General features: G+C 43.4%; 1 protein-coding gene across 1 annotated transcript; it reads right to left on the bottom strand.

Moving 5' to 3' along the window:
• Positions 1-348: 348 nt before the first annotated feature.
• Positions 349-743, bottom strand: LOC123811244 (cytochrome c oxidase subunit 6C). Its single transcript, XM_045827264.1, has one exon. The coding sequence runs from the start codon at positions 709-711 to the stop codon at positions 484-486; it is 228 nt and encodes a 75-aa protein (XP_045683220.1). The 5' UTR covers positions 712-743; the 3' UTR covers positions 349-483.
• Between the last annotated feature and the right edge of the window lie 19,405 nt (positions 744-20,148).

The raw sequence follows: 20,148 nt of genomic DNA, 5'->3' as shown, positions 1-20,148 counted from the left end.
GGGACAAAGAAGATTTGGATTAGATATCAGATTTAACAACACAGATATATTTTAAGCTCCCAAATTGCTCATGGTAAATTTCCAAATGCAGTTAAGTTTCAGGATTCTGAAATACTTGACTTTACTATGTATAACGCTTACACACTCTCCTCTAATTTCATGCTATTTGATATTTTTATATACACATATATGTATATAAATGTACACACACACCAATCCCAGGAAAGACTATGTTAAGATATAAAGAAACTATATTGATCTAAGGTACTTACAGTCTACTCCAAATATAAACATATCATTAAACACACATAAAATCTTTAAAACACATTATATACCTTTTTTTCACAGTAATTCTTAATTGTTTATTTAACAAGAGAAACTTTTTCTTAGCTCAAATATTCATGCTTCATAGTTCAGGAGGAACACAGGTCAGTGACAGCCTTCCATGGAATTCACCCCAGAGAAATTCTTTACATTCCAAGATCACTTTGCACTCTGAAAGATACCGGCCTTCCTCATCTCCTCAAAATCTTTCTTGGAATCATAATTTCTGTAGAAATCTGCATATGCCTTCTTTCTTCTTTCAGCCACACCAAACTTGTAGGAAGCTGCAACCCCCAGGGATACAAGGATGGCTCCCACAAGATGAAATCGCAGACGCTTGGCCAGGAGGCCGCGCATCTGAGGTTTTGTCAAAGCACTGGAAGACATGGTCGTTGTATTCTCCTCAACACCAACGTCCTTCCATTATATACCTTTTTAAATCTCATTTTTGAAGACTTGGTATGGGGATAAATTGACAATACCAAGTTATGTGACAAGAACAAGGTACAATTGCATATATCAAATATTTTTTAAAATATAAGATTATAAAATATAGAGAGATTGGAAGGAAATGTACCAAGCCATTAATGGTGGTTACATGTGTGGTTTTTATTTTTATTTCCTTATCATTTCAGCAGTTTACCTATAGTCTACACTTCTGAGTTTCAGAGACATTCAAAAAAACAAGGTGTGCAATCACTCACCACATTATAATAACTTTTGTTAATGGTGGGCATATCGAATCCTTTGGGAGGGCTCTTCAATGTTCCAGATTTGGGAGACACAGGCTTTTCTGAAACAAAAATGTCAAGTTGTTTTACTGATCAAAACTAGAGGCAACCTAATGCACCAGCCCTCCACAGGGCCCACTAGGACAGGTCCAGCAACCCCAACGGAAATACACCCCGAAGGAGAAGCTGAACAGAAGGCCGGCATGCTGCTGGCCGGCATTCTAGCGCCCGCATCTCCTTCTCGTTCTCAACAACGTGAGCTCTGGCTGAAAATCTCTGAAAGATTATGCTCTGTCACTGTCAGCAAAGAACACTCCATTGTAAGCTACACATACAGCTTAGGAGTGTAGTAAAGGCAAAGCATTACTCAAACAGAATTAGAGAAACTGTTGGAAGATATGTGACAAAATTTAAACATCAAGACCCAAGGCGTGGACCATATTTCAGGAATTGTGATCACTCAGAATGCAGAAGTCTCTCTAAACAATATGGTCTGGCTCAAGGCGATGGAGAGAGGAAAACGAAGGCCACCCCAAACAGGGGCAAACCCAGAAAAAATCAAACTGCCTTAAGAACTTCTATACAAGGGACCACGATGAAAACAGTCAGGAGCCCTACAAGGACTCACATGGTTTTGTAGTGTCTGGCTTTCCTTCAGCATCCATTCCAGAGACATTAAGCATCATTAGTCATTGAAAAGTGCTTGCTAACCTGGTTCTCAGTGTGTGTGTGTGTGTGTGTGTGTGTGTGTGTGTGTGTGTATCATTGGTTGTATTGGGAGAGGTGTATCTGTCTCCCAGTACTTCTTTGTGTGGTTTTGTATATCATCGGTTCTATGGCATGGGTGTATCTGTCTGTCTGTCATTGGTTCTATGGGACGAGTGTATCTGTCTGTTATTGTTTCTATGGGATGGGTGTATCTATTTGTCAGTGGTTCTGTGCAGTGGGCATGTCTGACAGCTAAAAAGTGATAGAATTCACTATTACTGGGGGTGTGAAGAAATGGTGAGAAGGGAATTTAGTGCTCCCTTTCCAGGGAAGAAACAGCTCTTCCCTTTCTTGCAATAAACTACAAGAATGCTGAAATGACATAATTGAAACATAGATGTGCTGAAAGAAAAAGGGTGGGAACTCCCTAGGTGCCAGAAGTAAAGGGGATGAAAAACACAGGAATGACAGGGAGGAGCCTGTGGGGGTGAGGGTGCAGCCCCAGGAGCTGGGTGCAACCAGCGCAGGGATAAGACACAGCCCTGGGGCCACCGGAGCAGAGTCAACTGGGGTGGATCTCTTGCTGGCCCATACGAATGAGGAAAAGAAACCTAGAAGGTTCTGTCCAATCTTCTTCTCTGCTGGTCCAGAGAAACAGCAAGGATGTAGGCTGGCAACTGAGGGATTGGATATACATCCACCGAGAGCCAAACCCAGAGCCTGGCCTGAGCTTCACAGCAGTGGTGCCGGGAAAGCCAGACACCCTTGGCCTCCATGTGGGCTGCACTAGGGGGGCACACAGCATGCACTAGGCAGTGTTCCTGGCCAAAGGGCTGGCCTGAATTTCATCATGAGGAAATGATCAGGCAACTTCAGAATGCAGACCGGTGAGCCCGACCACAGACCTGTCCTCTACAGCGAGTCAGCATCACCAGCAAGAAAGACAGCCACAAAACAGTGAGGAGATGTTTTTGTTTCCAAAGGACTAAAGAAATATGGTGACACAATCTGCGTAGTCCTTTGGAACCTAAACTCTCCTCCTTTTGCCATCTTATTTGTGGTGACATTGAATGTTTGAAGAAGGAGAGACCAGTTATCCTTTTCAATGGCCTCAATTCTGCAGTTGTCACACAATTGCCTCAAGGTTAAGTTCAGGACAAACTTTTCCAGCAAGAACACTGAATGGTCAACGCTGTCCTGTCTAACACAGCCCACAAGGTGACGGAGAACCTGGTTTGACACATTTATCCTCCCAGCTGCTCCTGATGCTGGCTCTGGACAAGATGAGAAGTGAGAGGAGCAGGCATTAAGGTCTCTCAGACTGTTAGTCTGCGAGGCATCCATCTCCTTAGAGATTTGTCACAGTTGGAGCTGAAGGGCTGGGATTTCTCCCATCAAACCAGTCTTTTGAAGAAAATTTTGGGGTGAGTGGTTTGTGGTTATGATATCAATTCTTAGCAAAGTATCCCTCCAATGTTCTGTTTGGGTGTTTACTTGATTTCCTGTTTGCTTGATTTTCATCATGTGGGAAAGGCAAAACAGTTTATTTCAAATTAACAATACCTTTTCTTAGTTTCAGAAGTACTTGGTGTCTGAGAGAGAGTGAAGAAAGAGAGAAAGAATATCAAATTGGAGGCTTTGTCCTGTTCCGCCCACTTCTGAACTCTTGTATGAAGGAGGAGATGAAGGGAGCCACAGGCTGAGTGGAGAGGAAAGTGAGATCCAGGAGACCAGAAAAACCTCCCTAAGCTACATCCAGCCTGTGATGCAGAGGGACCCCGCTTCCCCACTCTGCCCCTAAGATCCTGGGGGGTATCCCAGGGCAATGCTGCCTTGGACCCTTGGCCAGAGCCCTACGCCTTTCCTCAGCAACCACTCCATTCCCGAATCCCATCATCGCTAGCAAAGGGGTGGTCTTCTCACACCTTTCAGGGAGGGAGGGAGGTGTTTAGCATCCATCCCTGCTTTACATTCGGAAACAGACTGCAGTCAGAAGGAGGAGACCCTTGGTGGAGAAACACACCCTCTTTAACTCTGTGTTGCAGTCTTCGGAGGAGGAGGGGCAGGCAATGGGAGAACCAGCGGGGACCTTAGAGTGTGTACAAATCATCACCAAGACTCTAGGGGGGAAAGTTTCAATCTACTGAAAAGACTTCATAGCAAAGGAAATGAAAGTGAAGACACCAAGATAAAGTAATACTCTGTTCAATGAGGGTTTTCCCCAGGAACTAGTACTTTCCTCCTGGGAGACTGCATGCCCCTTGGGGATGTGCCCTGATCTCACCCAGCCGCCAGCTTCGTGACCTTCTCACCCCATCTGCACCTCCACAGGACTCCAGGGGCCAGCCCCTCCATTCAGCATGAATGTCCCCCACCTTGCTCCTCACCCAGATGGGGGACGCTCATTATGGGGGTGGGGGTACAAAAAGAGAGTTCTAGGAGGGACCCTGCCTTTCACGCACAGCTCATCTCCCCGAGCACGGAGCCAGGGCTGTGTTTGTACTTTACACACTCCTGTGTCCAACACTGGACCTTCTGTTTCTGATTCCGAATTGGACAAGTGTCCTGTCGTGTCCTCAGCCTTCCCCGCAGTTCTCCTGGGTCCGTCCTGCTCCACGGTGTGAGCCACCGCGTGCTCTCCTGCCTCCAGACTGGACAGGAGATGCAGGCAGGCCAATGAGAGCCGCTGGGCTGGGGCACCTCCCTGTCCCCTGACTAATGCACCGATCCTGTGACCCACCCACCATTCTTCTAACGCCATCTCCGTGAATGACGACCTGTTCACGAATATGTGACTGCAGATAGACAGCCTGTTTGCGTAAGAATCTAGGAACTCACTTCCAAACAAGCAGACTCCGACCTTCAGGCATTCCAACTCCAGATTTCCACCGTGAAAGCAGGGTGAGGTAAAAGCAGGGTGACAAAAACCAGGCCCTCGCTTGCCTGGCTCCGGGCTCCAGGCTCCGAGATGGCTTTGGGAGCCCACTGTGCTGACTCGCATGTAGCGCCCTCAACAGAGAGCCCACCACCCGCTCCGGGTTTCTTTGTCCTGCCTTCCCCTGCTCCATCCTAAAAGCCCTGCCTGCACTGAGATGTGAGAAGGTCACCGTGATGGCAGCCGGCCGTCTTCTCGAGCTGCTTTTTCCTTCTAGAGAAGGAAATGAACGTCCACGGTCCAAATCAAAGCTTTCCCAGCCGCATTTCCGGCCCCCGGGTTAGGGAGGAATATTGTCCTTTGAAACCCACGGGCTTCCCCACTCCCGCTCGTGCACAGCCCTTCAAACTCCCCGCAGGTTCTCAAACGACCAGAGGATCCCTGTGTCCCACTGAGGGATGGCGGAGTCGGCAGAGAACCACCAGGCAGCCCTCGCTCGGCCCTCCACCACCCCACCTTCCCCCTGAGGGCAGGGCTTCCCCTCCCTCGCTGTAAAACTCGGTCACAGAAGCACTAGCCACCTGTCCCGCGGGCCACCCAAGTCAGAACCGCGGTAAAATAAAATGAGGTCTCACGCCACTGCGACCTCTCCACCCCACCGCGCCGCCCAGGGATGTCGCAGTCACTCCGGGCGGCCCTCGCCTCCTCCGCGCGGTCTCCCCTCCGCGTGCGATGCCACACGCGGGGCCGAAGCCCAAGGTCAGGGGCTGAAGGGAGGCCCCGCACCAAGAGCCCACGGGAGCCAGGGACCCGCACGCCGCGGCCCGCGCGCCCACGGGCCGCTTTCCTAGGAGGCGCCCAGGGCTCGGGCTCAAGCTGTTCCGCATCCCCTCCCCGAAAGGCAGCGGGGAGCTGCCGCGACCCCCGCTCGGGATGGGCGGCGGGCGCGCCGCGGAGTCTTCCCGGGCTGAGCACGTGCAGGCGCGCGGGGTCTTCGCCGCGTGGTGCGCGCCCCTGAGCCGTTAGGTGCGCGCGCCTGCCCGCAAGGGCTTCCAGTCCGTGGGGCGCTCGTTGGCGGTACCGCCGGTGCTTGGCCAGCGCCGCGTGGCGCCCCAACGTCCGCGAATGCAGAGCAGACCCAGGGCCCCCCTCCTCGGCCACCAACGCCACCCCCTTCTCCCCCAGCCCGAACAAACCCGTGCAAGCTGCCGCCTCCCCGGGAAAGGTCGCAGCCAGCCAGTCCCGCGCCCCCCACCGCGGAGAGCCGGACCCCCTGGGGTCTTAGCAGGGGTGTCGGTCCCCCCCGCAGTCGCTCCCTCAAGTCCAGGAAGCCCAGGATCGGGGGTCCGTCAGGATGAAGTCGAGACTGGGGGTTCAGTGGAAGCCCAGCGGTTGCCAAGAAGGGGCCTTCGCCCTCGCCCAGGCCGCCCCCCATCCGGTCCCAGGGTCCTCCTTGGCCCAGGGTGGGCGGGCGCCTCCCCTGCCGCTGCAGCCTCGACTCTCGGACTAGGAGGCTTCGTGGTCCGCCTCAGGCCCCTGGGGCTTGGCCTGGGTCTCCTTGGCCGCCGCAGCACCGTCCCGCAGGGCTGTCCCCAGGGCTCTCCCTTCCCGCCGGGTGCGGAGCCGCCTCTCCCAGCCCGCGTCCGCCTCCCTGGGGGCGCTGCAGCCAGTCCCCCCTCTCTTCGGAAGATGCTAATCTAGAGGTCGAGAGAGGTAAGCTCATCAATGACTGTGGACGGCATAGAGTGACAGGTGTCCTAACTGACGTGCGCTCGGGGGAGGGAGCGGGACCTAATCCTGTCTCCGCCTGTGCTCAGCCTAGGGGAAGAGGTCGCAAAAAGAGATACTCTCACCTTATCCCATACCTGCTTTGCAAACCTATTCTCCTGTGCTGTAGGTTGCTTTATTTATGGTGTCCTTTGAAGACTGTTTTTAAAACTTTTGATGAAGTTCAATATATCTATTTTTTCCCCTTTGTTGATTCTGTCTTCGGTGTTACAGCTAAGAAACTGTTGCCTGATCTAAGGTCAAAAAGATTTACACCACCGATTTATTGGATTTTAAGATCATGTGTTACTTTCTGCATAGTAAGCAGCTGGGATTTTGATGGGGATTCCTCTGAAAAGGGAGAATAATTGGGAAAGTACTGCCACTTTAACAATATTAAATCTTCCTACCCATAAACATGGGTTTTTCACCCTTGCTGGTGAGGCTCAGTGGATTGAGTGCCGGCCTGAGAACCAAAGGGTTGCTGGTTCAATTCCCAGTCAGGGCACATGCCTGGGTTGTGGGCCAGGTCCCCAGTAGAGCACCTGCAAGAGGCAACCACACACTGATGTTTCTCTCCCTCTCTTTCTCCCTCCCTTTCCCCCATAAATAAATAAATAAATAAAACCTTCTTTGAAAATTATAAAGAAAAAACATAGGCTTTTCGTTTATTTAGGTCTAATTCTGTGCTGTTCAATGATGTTTTATAGTGTTCAGTGAACAGATCTTGCAGTACTTTCATTAATTTTTTCTAAATATTTTATTCTATTAGGTGCTATTATAAATGGAATTGTTTTCCTAATTTTATTTTCAAATTATTAATTGCTAATATATAGAAATACAATTGATTTCTGTTTGTCAGACATTGCAAACCTTATTTTTATTATAAAATACCAAAATGATTTGCATTTCACCTTTTTTATTTTATTACTTTTATTGAATTTATTGGGTCATTGATTTGAATGTATTTATTAGCTCCAGTAGTTTGAGATTTTTGTTTCTTTTAGAATTCCCTATGATTTTCCACATATAAGTTTATCTATCATGTATAAGTAGATGGTTTTACTTCTCCCTTTCCAATCTGGATGCCTGTTTCTTTTCTTTCCTTTTCTTTTTATTGAATATATTAGAATGACATTGATTAATACAGTTATATAGATTTCAGGTGTACAATTCTATAATACGTCATATGTATATCGTATTGTGTGCTCACCACCCCAGGTCAAGTTTCCCTTCATCACCGTTTATCCGCCCTTTACCTTCTTATACTTTTCCCCACCCTCCTTTCCCTCTGGTGATCTCCATACCGTTGTCTGTGTCTGAGTTGGTCTGTTTGCTTGCTGAACCCCTTCACCTTTTTCACCCAGCCCTCCATCTCCCTCCCCTCTGACAGCTGTCAGTCTGTTTTCCATGTCTATTATTAGTCTATTTTGTTTGTTAACAAAATAGTAGTATGTCATTGTGTAAATGTACCACACCTTTTTTATCCACTCATCTGATGGGCACTTGCGCTGCAATAAACACAGGGGTGCACACAGTCTTTCAAATTAGTGTTTTGTGTTTCTTCAGATATATCCCCAAAAGTGGAATCACTGAGTAAGAAGGCAGTTCGTTTTTAATTTTTTTGAGGTATCTCCATACTGCTTTCCCCAGTGGCTGCACCAATCTGCATTCCCACCCCTAGTGCAGGAGGGTTCCCCTTTCTCTGAATCCTTGCCAGCACTGTTTGTTTGTTAATTTCTTTTGGAGGGGGAGGGGTTGAGCTTTTACTGAATTACAGTTGTATTAAAAAAGGATGGAGGGTTACTGTTGTGTGGGCACTGGCGCTGTTGTAACTGGGGCTGTTGTAACAGAGGCTGCAGTTTGTTCCTGCGTCATCTTCTGCCTGTGGCTGTAGGGAGCGGTTAGTGCTGTTCTTGTTTTCCAGTCATTTCCAGTCCTGCAAAGATTGCCGTGAACCACGTCACCAAGCGAGGCATCAGGTCATTCCTCTAAGGGGTCTTATTGGCTTTGAAAGCCAATCTCAATTCCTTAAAGCTTCCTGGTGACATCCAGAGTCCAGGCATTACTTCATTAAGAGTTGTCAAATTCTGGAGGGATTAGGTAGGGAGAGAAATATAAATGTTTCAATATTGCTTATGAGGCCATAATTTACAAATTGTTCTGGCGGGTGGGGGGGGGGCAGAAATTTCCTTATATTGATTGCTGGCCAGGAAGATGGGTGCGGAGGAGGCTGTCCACAGCGTCCAGAGAGACGGAGAAGGCTTAGAATCCTCTCTCTGCACTTCACAGAGTCAGGGTTAGGGGGTTAGCCCAGGCTGAGCATCCGCTGCCCACTGCTCCAGAGGATGTGTCTCAGGAGGCCAGAGGAGAGGGAGAAATAGAGAATGCTCCCCTATGGGCCACCAAAATGTTAGGGTAGCCAGTGACTCAGTTTGTGGAAGAATTCACAGAGAAGAAGGTGTAGAGAATAAAGTTTTTGTTCATTCTCCAAGAAAGAAGAGGGGCATGGTGCAGAGAGATACACCAGCCTGTTTGTTAATTTCTTGATGATAGCCATTCTCATGGGTGTGAGGTGATATCTCATTGTGGTTTTAATTTGCATTTCTTTAATGATTAGTGATGTTTAGCATCTTTTCTTTTGTCTGTGGGCCATCTGTATGTCCTCTTTGGAGAAGTGTCTGTGCAAGTCCTTTGCCCACTTTTTAGTTGGATTTTTTTTGGTGTTGACTTTTATATGTTCTTTATAAATTTTAGCTATTAACACTTTATCAGATGTATCATTGGCAAATATGTTCTTCCATTCAGTAGATTGTCTTTTCATTTTGTTGACGGTTTCCTTGGCTGTGCAAAAGCTTTTTAGTCTGATGTATTAATAGTTCTATTTGTTTGTTTTTTCTTTTGTTTCCCTTGCCTGAGGTGATATATCAGAAAAAATATTGCTACAAGAAATGTCTGAGATTTTACTGCCTATGTTTTCTTCTAGGATTTTTATGGTTTTGAATCTAACATTTAAGTCTTTTATCCAGTTTGAGTTTATTCTTGTGTATGGTGTGTGAAGGTAGTCTAGTGTCATTTTTTGCACATATCAGTACAATTTTCCCAACACCATTATGTTTACTCCATTGTATGTTTTTGCCTTTTGGGTCAGTAGATTGATTGCCCATATAGGCATGGGTTTATCTGGGGGCTCTCTATTCTGTTCCATTGATCTACATGTCTTTTCTTATGCCTCTTCCACACTGTTTGATTACTCTGGCCTTGTAGTATAGTCTGATATAAGGTAGTGTGATTCCTTCAACTTTGTTCTGCTCTCTCAAGATTGCTGTGGCTATTCAGCATCTTCTGTGGTTCATATAAATTTTGGGAATATTTGTTCTATTTTGGTGAAATACACCATTGGCATCTTGATAGGAATTGCATTGAATCTACAGATCCCTTTGGGTCATATAGACATTTCAATGATAGTAATTCTTCCTAACCATGAACACAGTATATGCTTCCACTTATTTGTATCTTCCTCAATTTCTTTCTTCAGTGTCTTATAATTTTCCAAATACAGGTCTCTTACATCTTTGGTTAAATTTATTCCTAGTTATTTTATTTTTTGATACAGTTGTGAATGGGATTGTTTTCATAATTCCCCTTTCTGATCATTTATTAATGATGTATAAAAATGCATCTGATTTCTGGATATTCATTTTGATTTCCTGCTATTTTACTGAATTCATTTATGATTTCTATTAGGTTTTTTTTTGGTGGAATCTTTAGAGTTCTTTATATACAGTATCATGTCATCTGCAAGTAATGACATCTTTTAATCCTCATCCAAGGCTATGTTTATTGATTTGAGAGAGAGAGGGAGAGGGTCGTGAGAGAGAGAGACAGATCATTTGCCTCTCCTATGAGCCCTGACTGGGGATTGAACCTGCAGCTTATGTATGTATCCTGACCAGGAGTCAAACCTGCAGCCTTTTGGTGTTAAGAGATGATGCTCCAATGAACTGAGCCATCTAGCTGTAATGACAGTTTACTTCTTTCTTTCTCTTTGGATGTCTTTTATTTCTTCTTCCTGTCTGACTGTTGTGACTAGGACTTCCTTTATTATGTTGCCTGATTCAGTTTTGGAAGATTGTATGTTTCTAGGAATTCATTCATTTTGCCCAGTTTCTCTAGTTTGTTGGCATATAGTTGTTAGTAATATTTTCTTTTTAAAAAGATTTTATTTATTTTTTTTAGAGAAAGGAGAAGGGAAGGAGAAAGAGAGGGAGAGAAACATCAATTTGCCTCTCACAGGTCCCCCACTGGGGACCTGGCCTGCAACCCAGGCATGTGCCTTGACTGGGAATCGAACCAACTATCCTTTGGTTTGCAGCCCATGCTTAATCCACTGAGCTACAGCAGCCAGGCATAATATTTTCTTATAATCCTTTGTGTTTCTTCTTTGATGTCAGTTGTTGCTTCTCTTTTATTTTTACTTTATTTATTTGGGTCCTCCATTTCTCTGTCTCTCCCTCACCCCCCCACTCCCCCTCTCCCCCTCTCTTCCTTCTTCCCTCCCTCTCTCTCTCCATGAGTCTGGTCAAAGGTTTGTCAATCTTACCATTTCAAAGAACCAGTTCTTGGTTTCACTGATGTTTGGTATCATTGTTTTAGACTCTATTTCATTTATTTCTGATGTGATCTTTATTATTTCCTTTTTTAAACTCACTTTGGGTTCTGTTTGTTGTTCCTTTACTTGTGTAAAGGAACTCCTTTACACGAGTTCCTTTAAGTGTGAAATTAAATTGTTTATTTGAGATTTTTCTTGTTCCTTGACATAGGCCTGTACTACTGTTAATTCCCCTTTTAGGATTGGTTTCCCAGTATCCCATATATTGGGGGCGGTTGTGTTCTCATTTTCATTTGTTTCAAGGTATCTTTTGATTTCTTCCTTGATCTCATTGTTCACCCATTCGTTGTTTGGTAATGTGTTATTTAGCCTCTATGACTCTGTGTTTTTCAGTTCTTTTCTTGTGATTGATTTCTATTTTCAAACAATTATGGTCAGAGAAGATGCAGGATGTGGTTTCAGTCTTCTTAAATTTATTGAGTCTTGTTTTGTGTCCTAATATGTGGTCTACTATAGAAAATGTTCCATGTGCATTTGAAAAGAATGTATATTCGGCTGCTTTAGGGTGAAATGCTCTGAAGATACTAATTAAATACATTTGATCTAAGCTGTCATATAAGGCCACTGTCTCCTTGTTGATTTTCTGTCTGGAAGATCTATCCATTGATGTCAACAGGGTTTAAAATCCCTGACTATGACTGTATTACTGTCAGTCTCTCCCTTTACGTCTGCCAAGATTTGCTCTTCATATTTAGGTGGTCCTATTTGAGGTACATAAGTGTTTCCAAGGGTTATATCCTCTTGTTGAATTGCTCACTGTCATTATATAGCGTCCTTCTTTGTCTCTTAACTAGAGCCTATGTTTTAAAGCCTATTTTGTCAGATGTAAATATTGGTACCGCAGCTCTTTTTCCTTTCCATTTGCAAGAAATATCTTTTTCCATCAGTTTACTTTTAGTCTGTACGTAGCTTATCCTGAGGTGAGTGTCCTGTACACAGCATACATATGGGTCTTGTTTTCTTCTTGGTTCAGAACTCTGTCTTTTGATTGGAGCATTTAGGCTATTTACATTTAAAATGATATTTTTTACCTTTTTATTTTTATTTTTTGATACTATTGCAGATGTCTACATTTTCCCCTCCTCTCAGCCCCAGCTTTTCATTCCCTCTAGCCATCCCCACACTGTTGTCTGTGTCTGTGGGTCACACATGTATGTTCTTTGGCTAGACTCTTCACCTTCTTTTTATCCATTCCACTCAGCTCCCCTCTGAAAGTTTTTGGCCTGTTTTATGTATTTATGCCTATGCTTTTATTTTGATTGTCAGTTTATTTTGTTCACCAGATTCCATGTATATGTGAAATCATATGGTATTTGTCTTTCTCTTACTGGCTTATTTTACTTAGCATAATGATCTCCAGGTACATCTGTGCTATTGCAAAAGGTAAGAGTTTCTTCTTTTCAGAGCCTCATAGTATTTCATTGTGCAAATGTACCTCAGTGTTTTTATCCACTCATCTGTGGATGGGCACTCAGGCTGTTTCCAAATCTTCACTATTGTCAGTATTGCTATGAACACAGGAATGCATACACTCTTTCTGTTTTGTGTATCAGGATTCTTAGGATATATATCTAGAAGTGGGATCATGGGTAAAAAGGCAGTTGTTTTTAATTTTTTGAGAACATACCATCCTGTTTTCCACAGTGGCTGCACCATTCCACATTCCCACCAAAAGTGCACTAAGGTTCCCTTTTTCCCACATCCTCACCAGCACTTGTTGTTTGTTGATTTAATTGATGATAGCCATTCTGACAGGTGTGAGGTGATATCTCATTATAGTTTAATTTGGATCTCTCTAATGATTAATGATGTTGAGTATCATGTGTGTTTTAGCCATCTGTATGTTCTCTTTGGAGAAGTGTCTATTTGGGTCCTTTGCCCATTTTTGAAATTGGATTGTTTGTCTCCCCAGCATTAAGTTGTATAAGTTCTTTATATATTTTGGAAATTAACCACTTATCAGGTAGATGTATCATTGTCAAATATGTTCTCCCATACAGTGGGTTCCCTTTTCAATTTTCAATTATTTATTTTACTGTGCAAAAACTTTATAGTTTGATGAGTCCCATTTGTTTATTTTTCCTTTATTTACATTGCCCTAGGAAACACACCAGCAAAAATATTGTTCCAAGAAATGGCTAAGATTTTACTACTTAAGTTTTCTTCTAGGATTTTAAGATTTTGCAATGTACATTTAATTCTCTTGTCCATTTTGAATTTATTGTTGTGTATGGTAAATTAGTGGCCTAGTTCCATTTTTTTGCATGTCCCTGTCCAATTTTCCCAGCACCATATATGGAAGAGACCATCTTTACTCTATTGTATGTTCCTGCCTGCTTTGTCACTTATGGCCTAACCATAAAGGCAGGGGTTTATTTCTGGGCTCTCTGTTCTGTTTCAAATACCTATATGTCCACTCTTATGCCAGTACCAGGCTGTTTTGATTATGATGGCCATGTAGTATGGTTTGCTATCACAGACTGTGGTATCTCCAATGTCGATCTTCTTTCACAAGATTGCTGAGACTATTTGGGGCCTTTGGTTCCATGTAAACTTTTTGAATCTTTGTTTTAGATCTGTGAAATATGCCATTGTGATGTTGTATCTATATATTGCTTCGTGTAGTAGGGACAGTGTAACCATGTTCATTTTTCCTATCCATAAACATGGTATATGCTTCCACTTATTTGTTTCTACCTGTTTCTTTCTTCAATGTCCTATAGTTTTCTGAATACAGGTCTTTTACTTCCTTGGGTAAATTTATTTCAAGGTACTTTATATTTTTTGTTGTTGCAATAGTAAATGGAATTGTTTTCTTGGTTTTTCTTCCTAATAATTCATTGTTGGTATATAGAAATGCCACTGATATCTGGATACTATTTTGTATCCTGCCACACTGCCAATTTCATTTATTAGTTCTAGTAGCCTTTGTTGGAGTCTTTAGGGTTTTGTTTTGGTTTTAATTTTTAGTGATCTATTAGAGTTCTCCCAGTTTTTTGCCCTTGATCTGCCCTGCCCCACCCACTCCCCCACTCCCACAGTCAATCCCTGCCCTGCTGTCCGTGCCCATGGTTTATTTATACATGTTTCTTGACTAGATCCTTCCCCTTCTTTCCTCCCTTATCCCCCTCCCCGCTTCACTCAGGTCACTGTCAGTCTGTTCCTTGTTTCCATACCTCTGGCTCTATTTTGCTCACTTGTTTGTTTTGTTCATTCAGTTCTTCTTATAGGTGAGATTATATGTTATTTTTCTTTCACTGTCTGGCTTATTTCACTTAGCATAATACTCTCCACTTCCATCCATGCTGTCATAAAAGGTATTTCCTCTTTCTTTCTGCTGCATAGTATTTCATTGTGTAAATGTGCCACAGTTTTTTTTTATTAACACTTGTTTCTGATGGGCACTTAGGCTTTTTTTTTAGCACTTGGCTATTGTAAATAATGCTGCTATGAACATTGGGGTGCATAGGTTATTTTGAATGACGTTTCAGGATTCTTAGGGTATAATCCCAACAGTGGAATTCCTGGATCAAAAGGCAGTTCCATTTTTAGTTTGCCTCTCAGGCAGATCCACTGAGAGGTCCAGGAGCTCACTCCTCTCTCAGGAAGACCCAGGCACAGTAAAGCAAACAAACCCTTCTTCCTTCCCCAAACAGTATAAATTTATTTATTGCCCACTTCCTTCCCCCAGTAAGCAAATTACAAGGTCAAGAATAACATAGAAAAGCTGTGAGCTCATGGGGGCCCCATCACAAATGTGTAATTGATGTAGCACATTGAAAAGACGATTAGCGATATGAGGACTTCCGGCCAAGATGGAGGCATAGGTAGACACACTGTGCCTCCTCACACAACCAAAATAGGGACAACAACAATTTAGAAACAGAATAATGACCAGAACTGACAGAAAATTGAACTGTATGGAAATCAGACAACCAAGAAGTTAAAATAGACCCATTCATCCAGACCAGTAGGAGGGACGGAGTTGGACAGCCGGGCATGGGTTGCAGCGTGGAGAGCAGAGAGCATTGGGACTGGGTGCTTAAGGCATCCTGGGTGCATACGAGACTGCAGCGGGTGGACCCTGAGCGCACAAGTGGCAGCTGGCAGACCCTGACCAAGGGGTGGCAACCAGCAGACCCAGCAAGGCAGCGATTGTGAAGCAAGGCACTGTGTGCAAACCAGGATGACAATGCTGGGAAATAGAGCCTCGGGGCACTGATTGAAAACACCTGTGGGGGTTGAGGCACAGGGAGAGATTCCCAGCCTCATAGGAGAGGTCCATGGAAAGTCCCACGGGGTGCACAAGCCCACCCACATGGGAATTGGCACAAGGGGTCCAGTTTGCTCAGGGAGAGTGGTAGAAGGGACTGAGGTCAGACAGAGAGCAGAGCAAGCATCATTGTTCCCTCTAGGACCCCGCCCCCTCATAGAACGTCACAACCCAGTAACTGGGATACCCTGCCCTGGTGAACACCTAAGGCTCCACCCCTCACTACATAATAGGTGCAACCAAACCAAAGGAAAAAAAAACATGGCTCAGAAGAAAGCCCCATAACCAGTACTTTTAAGTGGCCGAGAGATAGCCAACCTATCAGATGCACAGTTCAAAGCACTGGTAATCAGGACGCTCACAGAATTGGTTGATTTTGGTTGCAAATTAGATGAACAAATGAAGGCTACAATAAGTGAAATGAAGAAACATGCACAGGGAACCAATAGTGATGGAATGGAAGCTTGGTCTCTCATCAATGGAGTACACCAGAAGGAAGAAAAAAAACATACAATAAAAAAAGAATTAAGAAATAAGAATTAAAAAAAAATGAGGAAAGGCTTTGGAATCTCCAGAACATCTTTAAACATTCCAACATCCAAATTATAGGGGTACCAGAAGGAGAAGAGGAAGAACAACAAGTGGAAAACTTATTTGAACAAATAATAAAGGAGAACTTCCCCATTCTGGCAAAGGAAATAGACTTCCAGGAAGTCCAGGAAGCTCAGAGAGTCCCAAAGAAGTTGGATCCAAGGAGGAACACATCAAGGCACATCATAATTACATTAGCCAAGGTAAAAATGAAGGAGAGAATCCTAGAAGCACCAAGAGATAAGGGGACAGTCACCTACAAAGGAGTTCCCATCAGACTGTCAGCTGATTTCTCAAAAGAAACCTTACAGGCCAGAAGGGGCTGGAAAGAAGTATTCCAAGTCATGAAAGGCAAGGACCTATATCCCAGATTGCTCTATCCAGCAAAGCTTCATTTAGAATGGAAGGACAGATAAAGTGCTTCCCAGATAAGGTCAAGTTAAAGGAGTTCATAATCACTAAGCCCTTATTATATGAAACGTTAAAGGGACTTATCTAAGAAAAAGAAGATAAAAAACATGTATAGTAAAATGAGAGCAAACTCATAATTATTGACAACCACACATAAAAAAAAAGAAACTAAGCAAACAACTAGAACAGGAACAGAACCACAGAAATGGGGATTACATGGAGGGTTATCAACAGGGGAGTGGGAGGAGGAGAGAGGGGGAAAAGGTACGGAGAATAAGTAGCATAGATGGTAGGTAGAAAATAGACAGGGGGAGGGTAAGAATAGTATGGGAAATGTAGAAGCTAAAGAACTTATGACACATGGACATGAACTAAAGGGGGAAATGTGGGTGGGAGGGGGTGTGCAGGGTGGAGTAAAAGAAGGGGGGTAATGTGACAACTGTAGTAGCATAATCAATAAAATATATTTTAAAAAATAAAAGTATATAAAAAGATGGTTGGCTTTTTCTTTCTATTTAAGGTTGGCTTTTGCTTTGACAGTTTATATTAAATGACTTACCTTTGAGTCTGTATTTACCTTGTTGAAAGAGATCTTTATGCTAAGAAAATGTTTCATTTTATTGGCATTATTTTTGAAATTAGTGTTAATGCCATTTTTGTAAGTGGACATAATTATCTCATAAACTGGCAGCTTTTGTTGAAATTTTTTCCCTCTTCTCCTTCCTGAGCTTATTGTAATCTCCAACTGTAACTTATAAATGATTGTCTAGAATTGATGAAATGGCCCCATTTGGTCCCAGTCAGCTCATCAACAGAGACTGTCATCCTTAGGGACTGAGTATCACAGGTGTAAGGTAAATATTAACAAACTGAAGTGTTGTAGAGGGAACACTTCACAGGCTGATCCCTCCAAAGATTCCTTTACACAAAGCTAAGACTTTACGAGAGAAATGTTAAAGGAAGATAATTACTAGAATAATAACTTGCACATGTGATCAAAACATTTGATCTACTAAAAGTAGGGAGTTTCTTACATTAGTTTGCTTACATTTTCCATCAGCATGGATGGACCTGGAGAGCATTATGCTAAGTGAAATAAGACAGTCAGAGAAAGACAAGTACTGTATGATTTCACTCACATGTGAAATCTAATGAATGAAGTGAACCAACAATCAAAATAGTAACAGACTCAGAGAGCAGGATGACAGCTGTTAGGGTCAGGTGGATGTACTGAGGGGAAAGAAGAAAAAAAAGGAGAAAAACTCATGAAGGACAACAGAGTGATGATTGTTGGGGGGGTGGAGGAGGGGGGATAGGTGATAAATGCTGATGCTGAGATTTGACTTGGAGTGCTGAACACACAGCGCAGTGTATGGATGATGTGTTGTGAAATTGTGCGCCTGAAACCTGCATAAATTTGTTCACCAGTGTCACCCCAATACATTTAATAAGAGGAAAAAAAGAAATAAAATGTGCTCAAGGGTCCAAGTGTCTTCAAGTCTCCATAAAAGGGCAGGATGGGACCCAACATGTCACCTCAACTCTGTAGCTCTGCGGAAGTCCTTTCATCCAGAGGTTTTCAAGTGTTGTCACACGAGTGAATTAACCAGCCTCGTCATCACTTGTCTCCCCAGAGATGGTCCCTTTCTGTAGCACAGACATTTACCTACATGGCTACTCAGGGTCCCCTGAGAGGTCCTTGTGGAATGTGCAAACGGATGTTCCAAGTGTCAAAGTACCTTGTAGTCTCACTGCGGATCCCAACTCATTGCCTCCTTTGGCAAGTACCTCTGGAGGGATGAATCAGCTTCTTTAATCTCTACAGCAAGGCCCCTACCAGATGGCTTTTCCTCAGGCTCACCAAATGCCCACACACCTGGAAACCCACTTTCAGCCTTTCTCCTTCCTGTCTTATCTGCCCCAGAAGCTGAGTGAGGACAGACATGAATTTTTAAAGATACTTTATGACTCATTTTGATTAAATAAAGAGTTGGCCATATTTTCTTTTGTTCCCCCAAACTCTCATTAATCCAGTGACCAAATGTTTATTAAACATTTACTTCATTGCCAGTCACTGTGCTGGACACAGGGACCACTGCAGTCATGCCTCTCCCCTCATGGGAAGGACGAACAGTGACAGGAATGAGGTGCCCTGTGGTCAGGGCTGAGAAGATGACAAACGTGATGCGCTGGGGGAGGCAGTAGGAGCGGTGGGTCAGGGAAGCCCTTTCCAAACAGGTGGTATTTAAACTGGGACCTGGAACTGGAGAATAAGTCACTATTTCATTTTAATTTTCTTTTTGTTTTTTGCATCTTACAGATTGTTGTTTCTAATAAAGTAAATATTAATCTTTAATATCCTACATTTTTAAAAAAGCTTTTCAGGGGCTCTTTCTTATTTTTGTTTTCCAGAGAAAAACCTGTCATGAGAGCAAAATGTGAGAAAACCACTGTAATTCATCCCTCACCGGGATTGATCCACTTCCTGCTCTGACCTTGTAAGGTGCCACTGTGATGGATCACCAACCGCTCCTATACAAGCTCCTGGCTGGGTGGAGGTCTTTGTTCGTGAGAGCCCAGGAAGCTGATTGTGGTGACCTATTGGATTTGGACAAATTTTCTTCCTTTCTCATTTTTTTTTCACTTTTTCATTTTGTTTTGTTTTTCTATTTTGGGTTTTCTTTTCTTATTTTATTCTACTTTTTACTTTTTTATTTGATTTTTTAAAATTTATTTATTATTAGAGAGAGAAGAAAGACAGGGAGAGAAACATCCGTGTGCGAGAGATATATCGATTGGTTGCCTCTCACATGCCCCCAACTGGGGCCTGGCCTGCAACCCAGGCATGTGCCCAGACTGGGAATGGAACTGACAACCTTTCAATTCACAGGCCAGCACTAAATCCATTGAGCCACACCAGCCAGGGCTGATTTTTTATTTTTTTAGTACCTTTATTTTTTAAATTTTTATTTGTATTTTCTATTTTGTTTTATAATTTCTTTATAAAATGTTTTAGTATGTTTATTTTTTAATTTCTCATTTTTATCTTCTATTTCATTTTTTGTTGTTATTCATATTGTCTTTTGATCTTTTTGTTATTTTTTTATTTTATTTTCTCTCAATATTTTTGTTTTTTAAATTATTTTATTTTGTTTTTATTGTGAAGTCACCATGTCTAATGACTTTGCAGCCACCTTTGGCAATAAGAAGTATCATATTGGTGATTGTATACCCTTGAAAACAATTGACTGGGGATCCTTCGCCGAGGTTAAACTGGCCCAGCACTGGCTCACTGGGCCTGAGATGGCTGTCAAAACCATTAGTCAGAGGGGCTTTGCTGGAGAGTTTCAGAAAGTGAAATCTCTAAAGCACTTATATCACCCAAATATCACAGCATTATTTGATATTATTTGAGGTGATTTCCACCTAGGACAAACATATTCTTGTTATGGAACATGTGAGAGGAGGGGACTTATTTGACCACCTGGAAGAGTGAGGCTGCAAAACTGAGGAGGAAGCCGGAGCCATGTTCCAGCAAATTATTTCAGCCCTTCAGCATTGTCACAAGAAGGGCATCATGCACTGGGACCTGATCTAGAAAACTACCTTCCAGACCGGGGGCTCAATATCAAGATGGCAGACTTTGGTTTCAGCAGAGACTTCACCAGTTATAAACTGACAACTGTCTCTGGCACCTTCTCCTACATGGCGCTGGAGATTTTATTTAGAGTGTCAGGTGTACGATGGCCCCAAGGCAGATGTCTGGAGTCTAGGGGTCATTCTCTACAGGATGGTG

This window comes from Phyllostomus hastatus, unplaced genomic scaffold (assembly GCF_019186645.2).
Source record: "Phyllostomus hastatus isolate PE091 unplaced genomic scaffold, TTU_PhHast_1.1 phas_contig_150, whole genome shotgun sequence".
Lineage (NCBI taxonomy): Eukaryota > Metazoa > Chordata > Mammalia > Chiroptera > Phyllostomidae > Phyllostomus > Phyllostomus hastatus.
The sequence above is the reverse complement of the archived record's forward strand: the minus strand, read 5'-3'. Positions and strand labels throughout refer to the sequence as shown.

Coding starts and splice junctions, on each gene's coding strand:
- LOC123811244 (XM_045827264.1), bottom strand. CDS start 711: ATGTCTTCCAGTGCTTTGACAAAACCTCAGATGCGCGGCCTCCTGGCC.